The following is a 13,932-nucleotide window of genomic DNA, read 5'->3' as shown; positions in this document are numbered from 1 at the left end:
TCATATGGGTAACAGCAGTGTTTTCTTAGTCAATTCCATTCCTAGAAAATATTACTGCACATACCTCATTTGCGGGGGACCCCGCATGCTATTCCCTTTTCTGAAGTTACCCCACTCCTCAGAATGTGCGAGAACAGCCAGTGGATCTTAGTTACGTCTGCTAAGATCATAGAAAACGCAGGCAGATTCTTCTTCTAAATACTGCCTGAGAGAAAAAACAGCACACTCCGGTGCCATTTTAAAATAATAAACTTTTGATTGAAGAATAATTAGGTAAAAAACTCCTATCTCCTCTCGCTACCTCCTTCTTTGTTGAGACTTGCAAGAGAATGACTGGATATGACATGTGAGGGGAGGAGCTATATAGCAGCTCTGCTTGGGTGATCCTCTTGCAACTTCCTGTTGGGAAGGAGAATATATCCCATAAGTAATGGATGACCCGTGGACTGAACACACTTAACAAGAGAAAGTATGTAAGGAAGACCAGGTAGCCGCCTTACAAATCTGATCCATAGAGGCCTCGTTCTTAAAGGCCCAAGAGGAAGCCACTGCTCTAGTGGAATGAGCCGTTATCCTTTCAGGAGGACGATGTCCCACTGTCTCGTAAGCTAAGCGGATGACACTCCTTAACCAAGAAGATAGGGAAGTCGAAGTAGCCTTCTGCCCCTTACGCTTCCCCGAATAGACAACAAAGAGGAAGAGTGTCTAAACTCCTTAGTAGCCTGAAGATAAAACTTTGGATGTGTGAACCACATCCAAATTGTGAAGTAAGCGTTCCTTCGATGAAGAAGGAATAGGACACAAGGAAGGAACCACAATCTCCTGATTGATGTTGCGATCTGACACAACCTTAGTAAGAAAACCTAATTTAGTAGGTAAAACTGCCTTATAAGCATTAAAAATCAGATAAGGGGGGCTCACATTGCAAAGCAGAGATCTCAGAAACTCTGCGCGCAGAGGCAATAGCCAGTAAAAAGAGAACCTTCCAAGATAACAATTTAATGTCAATGGAATGCAGAGGCTCAAACGGAACCTGTTGCAAAACTCAAAGAACAAGATTTAGGCTCCAAGGAGGAGCCCCAGATCTAAACACAGGTCTGATCCTAATCAGTGTCTTAATAAAGGACTGCATGTCTGGAAGCTCAGCCAGTCTCTTGAGCAATAAAACCGAGCCGAAATCTGTCCCCTCAAGGAACTAGCAGAAAGGACCTTCTCCAGCCCATCCTGGAGAAAATATAAGATCCTGGCAACCTTAACTCTGTGCCAGGAAAAAAACATGCTCTTCACACCAGAATAAGTAGGTCCTCCCAACCTTGTGGTAGATACGCCGAGGAGATAAGGACATCCCCACTAGATCCGCTAACCATGTCCTTCACGGCCACGATGGAGCAATCAGGATTACTGATACCCACTCCTGCTTGATACGGGCCACCATTTGAGGAAGAAGCGGTAATAAAGGAAAAAGATATATAAGTTTGAACCTTCAGGGCACTGCTAGTGCATCTATTAGACCTGCTTGGGGATCCCTCGACCTCGACCCATACCTGGGTAGCTTGGTATTGAGACAGGACGCAATGAGATCTAGCTCCGGGATCCCCCACTTGCTGCATATCTCTGCAAACACCTCGGAATGGAGAAACCATTCCCCTGGATGGGAGGATTGCCTGCTGAGAAAATCTGCCCCCCAGTTGTCCACACATGGAATGTGGATCGCTGACAGCGAACAGCTACGGGCCTCCGCCTACTCCAGAATCTGAGATACTTCCTTCATCACCAAGGAATGTCTTGTTCCCCCGCTGATGGTTGATGTAAGCCACCAAGGCTATATTTTCTGATTGGAATCTGATAAAGTGGCCAAGCCTTCAAGGCCTTGAAGATTGCCCGTAGTTCCAAAATATTGATCGAGAGGGAGGACTCCTCCTGAGTCCACAACCCCTTCACCTTCCTGGCACCCCAAACAGCTCCCCATCTGGATAGACTTGCATCTGTAGTCACAATCTCCCACGATGGTCTTAGGAAGCATGTCACGCAGGACAGATAATCTGGACAGAGCCACCAAGAGAGTGATTCTCTCGACTGGCTGTCTATTACAATCTGTTGAAACAGATATGAATGAAAGCCATTCCACTGCCTCAGCATGCACAGTTGTAAAGGTCTGAGATGGAACCTGGGAAAAGGAACGATGTCCATGCAGGACACCATGAGACCAATCACCTCCATACACTAAGCCACAGAGGGACTCAAGGAGGTCTGGAGGGCAAGACTTGCGAAAGTTAGCTTGCAACATCTCTGGTCTGTTAGGTATATTCACATGGATATGAAGTTTTTTATAGTACCCAGGAATTCCACCCTGGTACGTGGGATAAGAGAACTCTTTAACAAGTTTATCTTCCATCCATGTGATCGAAGAAGACTTAGAAGGGACTCTGAGAATTCTTCTGCAAGACAAAAGGATGGTGCTTGCACCAAAATATAGTCCAAGTATGGGGCTACTGCAATACCCTGAGTTCTGGCAATAGTCCCTAGAACCTTCATAAAGATTCTTGGAGCAGTAGCTAGACCAAACAGAAGGATAATGAACTGGAAGTTCTGGTCCAGGAATGCAAACCTCAGGAACTGAAAGTGTTCCCTGTGGATTGGAACATGAAGGTAAGCGTCCTTCAGATCTAAAGTGGTCATAAACTGGCCTTCCTGAATTAAAGGAAGGATGGAGCTTATCGTCTCCATCTTGAAGGAAGGGACACTGAGAAATTTGTTTAAGTACTTTAGGTCCAGAATTGGGCGGAAAGTTCCCACCTTCTTTGGGAACACGAAAAGGTTTGAATAAAACTCCAAACCTCTCTCTTTAATAGGCACAGGGACAACAACTCCTAAGGAGGATAGATCCCGAACGCACCCTGGAAAGGTATCCCTCTTTTCTGGTCTGGTAGACAGATCTGAGAGAAGGAATCTGCCCCTTGGCGGATGAGATTTGAAGCCTATCTTGTATCCCTGAGATACCACCTCCAGGACCCATGGATCCTGTACGTCCTTGAACCAGGCATCTGAAAAAAAAGACAGTCTGCCCCCTACACGATCCAAAACAGGATCGCGGGCTGCCCCTTCATGCCGATTTGTTTTCGGTGGGCATCTTATTCTGCTTGGATTTTTATTGCAGGACTGAGCCAGCTTCCAAGTACTCTTGGGTAGCTCGGGCTTGGAGGAGGATTGTTGTCGTTTATGATTTGTCAGAACGAAAGGAACGAAAATTAGAAGATTGTCGTCCCTTAGACTTCTTCTTCTTATCTTGCGATAGGAAGGCACCCTTGCCTCTGGTAACTGTAGAAATAATGGACTCCAGGCCTGGACCAAATAAAATCTTTCCCTTGAAGGGAAGAGAAAGGATTCTGGACTTAGAAATCATATCTGCAGACCAAGACTTCAACCAGAGCGCCCGGCGGGCTAGGACTACAAAGCCAGAGGACTTTGCATTTAGGCAAATAATTTGCATGTTCGCATCAAAGATAAAAGAATTAGCAATTCTCAGAGCTTTAATTCTGTCATGAATATCTTCAAAGCGAGACTCCACCTCAATGAGTTCCGACAAAGAGTCACACCAGTAGGTAGCCGCTCCGGCAACTGCAGCCGCCGGTTGAAACAAAAATCCTGTATGTTGAAACATCTTTCTCAGAAAGGTTTCCATTTTCTTATCCATCGGCTATCTGAACAAAGAACTATCCTCAAGAGGTATAGTAGTACGTTTATCAAGTGTAGGAGAATGCACTAACCCCCTTAGGAATGGAGCCCCACAAATTCAGTTGAGAGTCCGGGAACAACTTTTCAAAAAGTAGACGAGGGGGAAAAGGAAGAACCAATTCTTTCCTATTTGTTCTTAATAATGTTCACCATCTTCACTGGCACAGGAAAAGTCAAAAGGAACTTTCCTGTCTTCGTAAACTCTGTCTAATTTATGTATCATAAGTTCTTCAGGCAGCACAGCCTCTGAAACTCCTTTAATAAAAAAAAAACGCATGTGCTCAATTTTAAATCTCAAGGACGGTTTCTCCACAGCAGGAAGCTTAGACGCTAAGGACTCCGACCCAGAAAGTTCACCCTCTGAAGCTACAGAGGTTAACTCATCATCGGATAACTGTGACATAATAGCTAAATCAGATAAATATTTAGATGACTCCGGGTCAGGAGAGCTATGTTTAACCTTTAACTTGCATTTGTTAGAGCAAGGTAATGCACTGAGGGCTGCAGACACCGCCGTTTGTAACTGCACAGCAAAGTCCGCAGGAAGAAGGCCCCCTCCGGATGGAGATTAAATGTACTACGGGGAAGTGCATGTGGAGTGGATAATGTAGCAAGGGTAATAATCTCACGGGACGCCGAGTCCTGAGAGGTAGACGGCTCAGAGGGACTAAGAGCCTTAGCAGACTTGTCTCCCTTCTTAGACTTTATAACAGTGTTAAGGCATGTGGAACATAATTGAGTGGGCGGGAAAACCATGGCCTCCTCACAATATAAACAGATATGATTGACATGTTAGAAGGTACTCCTTCTGTACTAAAAGTCCTCCATAGCCCAGGTTATATCCACAGAAGGACACACAAAATAACGTTATTTATTTTAGAAAACTGCACCTTTATACTCCCAATGGCTGGGGCACTCACCATCTCCTCTCCTAGACCAAGACAGTTAATAGAGAGAACAATCTCCTCAGGTTCAAGTTTCAGCCGGAATGGAAGAAATGAACATAGACCCACATGGAGTGTAAGACAGTACTTCCCTGTTATTACAAGTACAGCAAAAACTAAAGCGAAACTTGTTCCAGCCAAAAACACACAGTCTATCAGCCCAGGAACAAAATCACACAAAGCAGCATGTAAATAATTAATACACTGATTAGTTAACCCCAACTGTTCAATAAACCCCCTTCAGAGGATATTAACCCTGGATCCTATCAAGGTATAAAGGAGCCACACTGTGACTCTGTTATAGCGTTTTATGTTTAAAAATTGAAAGATCTTACCTCCAGGATTCATGCTGTGGAACAGAACACAGCCTCTCAAGTGTGACAGTCTTATAGCAGCGCTCCTGACATGGACTTGAGTGAGAGAAAGCAGGCAGTGAAACTCGTCAACACTGATTGCTTAGGAGCTGTTAGCACTAGTCTGGATGGTTTCGCAGAAAAACTTTCCCTGCATCTCCAGACTCTAACTTTCATCAATACTCTCACTGAGAGATTGACATGACTACTTAAAATTCCAGTCCTATGTCGAAGGGCAGATACCCTTTTTCAGAACTCTACAAATCTTCTGACACTTGTCTGCCACCTCCTAACGTGACGAAAGGCAAAGAATGACTAAGGTAATGAGGAAGTGGGAGGGATATTTAAGCATTTGGCTAGGGTGTCTTTGTCTCCTCCTGGTGGCCAGGTGTTGTATTTCCCAACAGTAAGGAATGAAGCCGTGGACTCTCCCTATCTTAGGAAGGAAAAATATTTTACAATGTTTAACTAATGCTCTTTCGTGTACATGACTTAATTGTTTTAAAGACGCATCTAACTCAACATATTTATATCAAATAATTACCTATGTGATAAAGTCCAATCCAATCTGTGGGGTCAACTTCCTCCTTAATATCCCAGAAAATTATAAGATTCTGAGAATGTCCCAGTACATATTCATACATGCTGGCTGTCAGGCTGGAACGGCTATCAGAAGTAACTAAGTCTGTGTCACTGTTGGCACGTTGAATGTTTAAGTTCTCTGTCATTGTGTTCTGAGATGCTAAACTCTGGAGGTTCTCAGGGCTAAGAGTGTAACGTAGCTGAGGGTTTCTCCGTCTTACAAAAAGAAGATGTTCCCGGGCAGTACTGGCCATAATGTAGAACTATCCCTCAATTGCCTGCAAAAACAGAGAATATAATATTAAAATGTGAAAAATATATTAGACACAGATAATATTGCTTTCCAAACTTTTATATATCAGCATTTCACAGTGATTTAAAAACACATTTTAATTTCTTCAACTTTAAAATGCCTAATTTATATCTCTGTTAATAAAGTATACTGTCTTGTAAATCCTTAAAATATACATTTGTGAATTCCCTATGGCCTCTAGGGAGAGAGGGGGGGATGGGGATTGGCCCCCGATGACCTATTGATACAGACCTAAGTGTTAACAATAGGTAGTGCCTTATGCCAAATAGTGCAAAATGTTTAATAAGGAGAAGGACAGAAAAAGTAAAGCATATTGGGCACACTTGTTGGGGGTCAAAACCAATACTGTAGGTAGTGTGTCGTGTATTTGTTAAAACTTAACTTTTATATCAATTATATTAAAAAAAGGAGTGGAATTTTCCACCAGTGAGAATAAAACAACCACCAAATAAATAAAAATGTGTCCGAGTGATACTCGGTACACAAAAGCTCCTCCACAGTGTGATACAGTGATCAGTCTGTATCACAGAGTCCGGTGGATAGCTTAAACAATAATATATGAATATCCTCAATTATACACTCGAACATATATTGTGAGTACCAATATCGTCAATGATGTTAGTAAATATATCACTTTATTCTTATCTATTCAAGAACTTCCTTATGACACATTGACTTTCTGTGTGATTATTGGAATGTTATACTTATCAGAACCACTTGTATGTGGATTACCACACAGTTAATATATAAATATATGTGTTCAAGGTGTTTTTACTGTTGGTAACAGAGGATATATTTATCTTAAGCTATTCCATTTTGAGTCTCCCCAATAACCCTAATTTTCCATTATTTATATTGTAGGGTATTCCCCCAAATTTAGAGATATGTGGGTTAATATAAGGGAATGTGCGACTCTGGTTGTATTAATTCCACAATTGATGTAAGCTAATGAAAGCTTGTAAGAAGCGGTTAGCCTATATTAATTCCTTTTTAAATAAAATGAGACTAAACATAGTCTAAATCAATAAAGTATTTTTATGCTGACTATCGCTTAGGCAAGCAAGCACTAGTAGAATTGTGTAACAATAGCCTAAATATGAGCATATCACTCCAACAGGGTCAGGCTGAAAGCAGCCTAAGTCAGTAACATTTACAGGCTAATATTTGTTAAGTTAAATAAGCAAAAAGAAATTTAAATTCTAAGATTCAAAGTTGAGGATAAGGTGCCTAAAAGAGGCCAACAATTAGAGCTAAAACAACCAGACAGTAGGAGAGGAGCAGTGCGAACGCCTGACGCGCGTTTCGCAACTGCTTTTTCAGAGGCGTGCGGTCCGACCGCCACACACGGCTTTTAAAGGATCATCAGCCAATCACATGGCCGATTACATTTTTCCAAAGGTGTCAACCTATCAGCAGCTATCTTACACCTTTCAGTGTAAGAATAACATATCGGCGTCATCATCAGCTGTGACCTATTGGATAAGGAGGTGTGTCTGCTCCCAGTAACCAATAGATTCTCTGTGTCGTGTTTACACTATCATATCGGTAATTTCTGTCTTATATATTTAACGATCGTTGTTGGTTATTTTTGTCATACATATGATACATAAAGCTGCATCTGAATTGAATAACGAGAAACACCATATATAGTTCTGTGTGAGTACCTATACTGTGTTACCCGTTATAACCAGATAAATGATCATTGTATACTTATTTCCGCAAATGGTATTATGCGGTTTTGCTTGGTCTCGTTATGGGTTATATTTTAAATATTGGTTCTAAAGAGAATCTTCAGTTTATTATTTGGTATTTGTAAAGGAGGTGTGTCCGTTCCCAGTAGCCAATAGATTCTATGTATCGTGTTTACACTGTTATATCGGTCATTTCTATCTTATGTGTTTTACGGTCGATATTGATTATATTTATCACACATATATTACACAGAGCTGCATCTGAATTGAGTAACGAAAAGTTCTATATATAGTTCTGTGTGATTACTTATACTGTGTCTCCCGTTATAACTAGATGGATGATCATTGTATGTTTATTTCTGCAGATGGTGTTATGCGGTTTTACTTTGTCTCGTTATAGGTTACATTTTGGCATGATGATTCTAATAAGAATCTCCGGTTTACGATTTAGTATTTATGTTTATGGGAAGTATGATAGACATCAGAAGATGAGGTATAACATTATTGCTGTTGATGTTTATATTATCGTGAGGGATGGTTCATGTTTAGTCTGTCAGCAATTACCTAACACCTTTCAGTGTAAGGGTGACATATCAGCATCATCCTCAAGTATACCCTATGAGATAAAAAGGTGTGTTTATTTGCCAATATCCATTGGGTCCTATGTGTGACTTTTACATTTTAATGTTAATCATTTCTATCTTATAGGCTTGATAATAGTTATCGATTATTGTTATTATACTACCTTAAACAAAATACTTTTGATGCATAGAGATCAGTAAGATATGTGTTTCTGTGTGAATTCTACTAATCTTCTTCCATTATGACCAGAGAGGAATTTGTCACAATCATTATTCAGCAGTTTCAGTTTTTATAGGTTGAGGTCTAGCATTATCAAACCTCTTGATTTATTATTTAACAATTATATATTTAGATAGTTTTGAATAACATCAAATGGATATATATAATGCTGATACTACTAATATCCCTTGGACACTCCTGGTGGATTGTAAGTTTCAAGATTACAAATAATGTGATAGACCTCCAATAGATTCTCTATATACTTATATATCCTACACATGACTAAAATGTGTGACTTATATGTTCTTGAATTATGACTATACTTCTGGTTCAAAGTAATTTAAATCTCGGTAGGACACCCAGTGGGTACTGGTTCAAGATATCAATGAATTATTGCATTCGTCTGTTATTCTCTATAGGTAGAAAAGGTTGCTATGGAATTCGTCTCATTATCAGATATTATATTCTTATTTTCATTAGAAATATTTAGATGATATGATCACTAGGATTTGTCTCTTGTTTAATTTAGAAAGGCACTATACTGTATCATTTCATTTAACCCGTTGGGTGCTATACTCTGTAGCCAAAAAATCCATTTTGATTCCGCTTTTAAGAGGGTATTTTCCATATTGCCTCCTCTGATACCCAGGGTAAGTCTTTGTAGGACCCAACATTTCAAATCTGGTTTGCTATTATGGCATATATAAATACCAAATAATAAACTGAAGATTCTCTTTAGAACCAATATTTAAAATATAACCCATAACGAGACCAAGCAAAACCGCATAATACCATTTGCGGAAATAAGTATACAATGATCATTTATCTGGTTATAACGGGTAACACAGTATAGGTACTCACACAGAACTATATATGGTGTTTCTCGTTATTCAATTCAGACGCAGCTTTATGTATCATATGTATGACAAAAATAACCAATAACGATCGTTAAATATATAAGACAGAAATTACCGATATGATAGTGTAAACACGACACCGAGAATCTATTGGTTACTGGGAGCAGACACACCTCCTTATCCAATAGGTCACAGCTGATGATGACGCCGATATGTTATTCTTACACTGAAAGGTGTAAGATAGCTGCTGATAGGTTGACACCATTTGGAAAAATGTAATCGGCCATGTGATTGGCTGATGATCCTTTAAAAGCCGTGTGTGGCAGTCGGACGCCTCTGAAAAAGCAGTTGCGAAACGCGCGTCAGGCGTTCGCACTGCTCCTCTCCTACCGTCCGGTTGTTTTAGCTCTAATTGTTGGCCTCTTTTAGGCACCTTATCCTCAACTTTGAATCTTAGAATTTAAAATTTTTTTTTGCTTATTTAACTTAACTGTGTGAATTCTACTAATCTTCTTCCATTATGACCAGAGAGGAATTTGTCACAATCATTATTCAGCAGTTTCAGTTTTTATAGGTTGAGGTCTAGCATTATCAAACCTCTTGATTTATTATTTAACAATTATATATTTAGATAGTTTTGAATAACATCAAATGGATATATATAATGCTGATACTACTAATATCCCTTGGACACTCCTGGTGGATTGTAAGTTTCAAGATTACAAATAATGTGATAGACCTCCAATAGATTCTCTATATACTTATATATCCTACACATGACTAAAATGTGTGACTTATATGTTCTTGAATTATGACTATACTTCTGGTTCAAAGTAATTTAAATCTCGGTAGGACACCCAGTGGGTACTGGTTCAAGATATCAATGAATTATTGCATTCGTCTGTTATTCTCTATAGGTAGAAAAGGTTGCTATGGAATTCGTCTCATTATCAGATATTATATTCTTATTTTCATTAGAAATATTTAGATGATATGATCACTAGGATTTGTCTCTTGTTTAATTTAGAAAGGCACTATACTGTATCATTTCATTTAACCCGTTGGGTGCTATACTCTGTAGCCAAAAAATCCATTTTGATTCCGCTTTTAAGAGGGCATTTTCCATATTGCCTCCTCTGATACCCAGGGTAAGTCTTTGTAGGACCCAACATTTCAAATCTGGTTTGCTATTATGGCATATATAAATACCAAATAATAAACTGAAGATTCTCTTTAGAACCAATATTTAAAATATAACCCATAACGAGACCAAGCAAAACCGCATAATACCATTTGCGGAAATAAGTATACAATGATCATTTATCTGGTTATAACGGGTAACACAGTATAGGTACTCACACAGAACTATATATGGTGTTTCTCGTTATTCAATTCAGACGCAGCTTTATGTATCATATGTATGACAAAAATAACCAATAACGATCGTTAAATATATAAGACAGAAATTACCGATATGATAGTGTAAACACGACACCGAGAATCTATTGGTTACTGGGAGCAGACACACCTCCTTATCCAATAGGTCACAGCTGATGATGACGCCGATATGTTATTCTTACACTGAAAGGTGTAAGATAGCTGCTGATAGGTTGACACCATTTGGAAAAATGTAATCGGCCATGTGATTGGCTGATGATCCTTTAAAAGCCGTGTGTGGCGGTCGGACGCCTCTGAAAAAGCAGTTGCGAAACGCGCGTCAGGCGTTCGCACTGCTCCTCTCCTACCGTCCGGTTGTTTTAGCTCTAATTGTTGGCCTCTTTTAGGCACCTTATCCTCAACTTTGAATCTTAGAATTTAAAAATTTTTTTTGCTTATTTAACTTAACAAATATTAGCCTGTAAATGTTACTGACTTAGGCTGCTTTCAGCCTGACCCTGTTGGAGCGATATGCTCATATTTAGGCTATTGTTATTGTTAAATTCTTGTGTTACCATTTAAATTCTGGAAGCTATTCCGTTACAATTCTACTAGTGCTTGCTTGCCTAAGCGATAGTCAGCATAAAAATACTTTATTGATTTAGACTATGTTTAGTCTCATTTTATTTAAAAAGGAATTAATATAGGCTAACCGCTTCTTACAAGCTTTCATTAGCTTAGATCAATTGTGGAATTAATACAACCAGAGTCACACATTCCCTTATATTAACCCACATATCTCTAAATTTGGTGGAATACCCTACAATATAAATAATGGAAAATTAGGGTTATTGGGGAGACTCAAAATGGAATAGCTTAAGATAAATATATCCTCTGTTACCCACAGTAAAAACACCTTGAATACATATATTTATATATTAACTGTGTGGTAATCCACGTACAAGTGGTTCTGATAAGTATAACATTCCAATAATCACACAGAAAGTCAATGTGTGATAAGGAAGTTCTTGAATAGGTAAGAATAAAGTGAAATATTTACTAACATCATTGACGATATTGGTACTCACAATATATGTTCGAGTGTATAATTGAGGATATTCATATATTATTGTTTAAGCTATCCACCGGACTCTGTGATACAGACTGATCACTGTATCACACTGGAGAGGAGCTTTTGCGTACCGAGTATCACTCGGACACATTTTTATTTATTTGGTTGTTGTTTTATTCTCACTGGTGGAAAATTCCACTCCTTTTTTTAATATAATTGATATAAAAGTTAAGTTTTAACAAATACACGACACACCACACTACCTACAGTATTGGTTTTGACCCCCAACAAGTGTGCCCAATATGCTTTACTTTTTCTGTCCTTCTCCTTATTAAAAATCCTTAAAATACACAAAGGTTTCTTATTACATAGTGGTGACATAATCCTAAAGGATATAAGTAATTAACAAAACTAAGTATACGGCATAGGGCCAGTATTAGGTGTATAATAATTTTCAGATTTACTGTAAACGTCACTGTAATATAACGAACATTGTACAATAATACTGAAATGATTTGTCAGATTTTAATTCATATAAGTGATAAGGAAAGGAAATTATATAACATTATCTTAGTGCAAACTTTATGCAACATAATTTTGCCGCTGAAATTTGATTAAAAAAAAGAGGGGTTTTCAGACTGCCGCTCTATGCTCTACTGAGCGGGTCTGGGTTTCCTCCTGAGCGCATCTGGGCAGCTGTCTAGTCACAGCCTGCTCCGATGGCGCCATTACACTCAATATAGCTTGCTTCCGCTATCAGACAGAGCAGGAGCGAGCTACATTGAGTCTAATGGCGCAATCAGGCCGGGCTGTGACTAGACAGCTGCCCAGATGCGCTCAGGGGGAAAACCAGACCCGCTCAGTAGAGCAAGAGAGGCGGTCTGAAAAATCCTCTTTTATAATCAAATTTTAGCTGCAATATTATGTTGCATAAAGTTTGCGCTAAGATAATGTTATATAATTCTGCACTATGTGCAGAATTATATAACATTATTTTCTAGGTTTACTGCCCCTTTAAGAAGTAACAAAGAGTAAAAGACAAAAAGGGAATCAGAGAAAATAAATTGGAGAGTTAGAAGTAAGAATGGGTTAGTTCACTTTAGTTTCAAAGAGTTTATTGAAATCTACATTTTCATCAACCAACACATCATAAGTTATTTTTTATCCAGTCCTGTGAAATGACTTCAGTACAAAACAAAACCAAAAGGCATGTGTGTTTGGATCATTCGTGATGATCCGTATGAAGAAGGCGGCGGCTGCTCATGGTATTCGGCTCTTTTCAGAGACGGATTCCTTCTTGTGAAAGTGCAACACACTAAGATCAGTGCAAATCCAGGTCTTGGTGTGTTCTGGTTTCATAAGAAGGAATCCAGCTCCGAAAAGAGCCAAGTGCTGTGAGCAACCACCTTCTTCATCACTCAGATCATCAGAAATTTTCCGAATGCACATGCCTAACCAGTATGGACATAACTAGATTTGGTTTTACAATTTTTTTTAACCCCTATAAAATGTGAATCAAAATGGTTCTAAAAGTGTAATTAAAGCAATTTTTATTAATTTACTTACGTATTTATTTTTGCATCTAAAAGAGGAAGAGCATTATAATATATATTACAGCTTTCTTTTCTTTTGGAAAACAAATGTTCCTGTGTATTCTTATGAGGTGTGTCAATGTCAACCAATAGAGCTAACATAGTGCTCCTTATCAACCAAAAAGCATCCCATTCCTATTAGTTTTAAAAAAATCAAATAAACAAATGAAATAAATAAATCAATTTTATAGAACACCAATAATGTCTGACCACCAATAAAATGGGTGGTAATAAACAGTCTCATAGATTCCTAGGGGCAACACGTTTTGACCTCCAGGACCCCCAGGAGATGAAGATTAAGACCCATATTAAATAATTAAATATGGGGTCTTCTAGTTGTCTCCAGAGCAATTAGGTTTTACCCTCCAAATCCTAAAAAGGGGAGATGAAGTGCCTTAGGGGTGCATGAATTATTTTAAGGCTGACCCTGACTAAAATATCCTGAGGATAAAGTGAAGTTGCCTTGGAGCACTGTGAGCCCTACCTAGTCAAGTTCATTTTAGAACACCACTATGACTCAGGAGTGAAACCTAGTTACCCCTGGGGTTATTAAAAATGCTCATGATATTTTTATTTTCATGGAACTTGACTGAAACTCGTCCAGATAAGGGTTAT

The 13,932-nt window shown here is 38.9% G+C and overlaps 1 protein-coding gene across 2 annotated transcripts in view; it reads right to left on the bottom strand.

The window, feature by feature from the left end:
- The window catches only part of HECW2 (HECT, C2 and WW domain containing E3 ubiquitin protein ligase 2), a 746,182-nt gene that overhangs the window by 414,239 nt on the left and 318,011 nt on the right, over positions 1-13,932 (bottom strand). For both annotated transcript variants that reach the window (XM_053698566.1, XM_053698567.1), the window contains one exon: positions 5,577-5,892. In XM_053698566.1, coding sequence (XP_053554541.1) covers positions 5,577-5,868 — 292 coding nt within the window. In that variant the 5' untranslated portion in view covers positions 5,869-5,892. The remainder of the gene's footprint in view (positions 1-5,576; positions 5,893-13,932) is intronic.

Source organism: Bombina bombina, chromosome 1 (assembly GCF_027579735.1).
Source record: "Bombina bombina isolate aBomBom1 chromosome 1, aBomBom1.pri, whole genome shotgun sequence".
NCBI classification, from domain to species: Eukaryota; Metazoa; Chordata; class Amphibia; order Anura; family Bombinatoridae; genus Bombina; species Bombina bombina.
The sequence above is the reverse complement of the archived record's forward strand: the minus strand, read 5'-3'. Positions and strand labels throughout refer to the sequence as shown.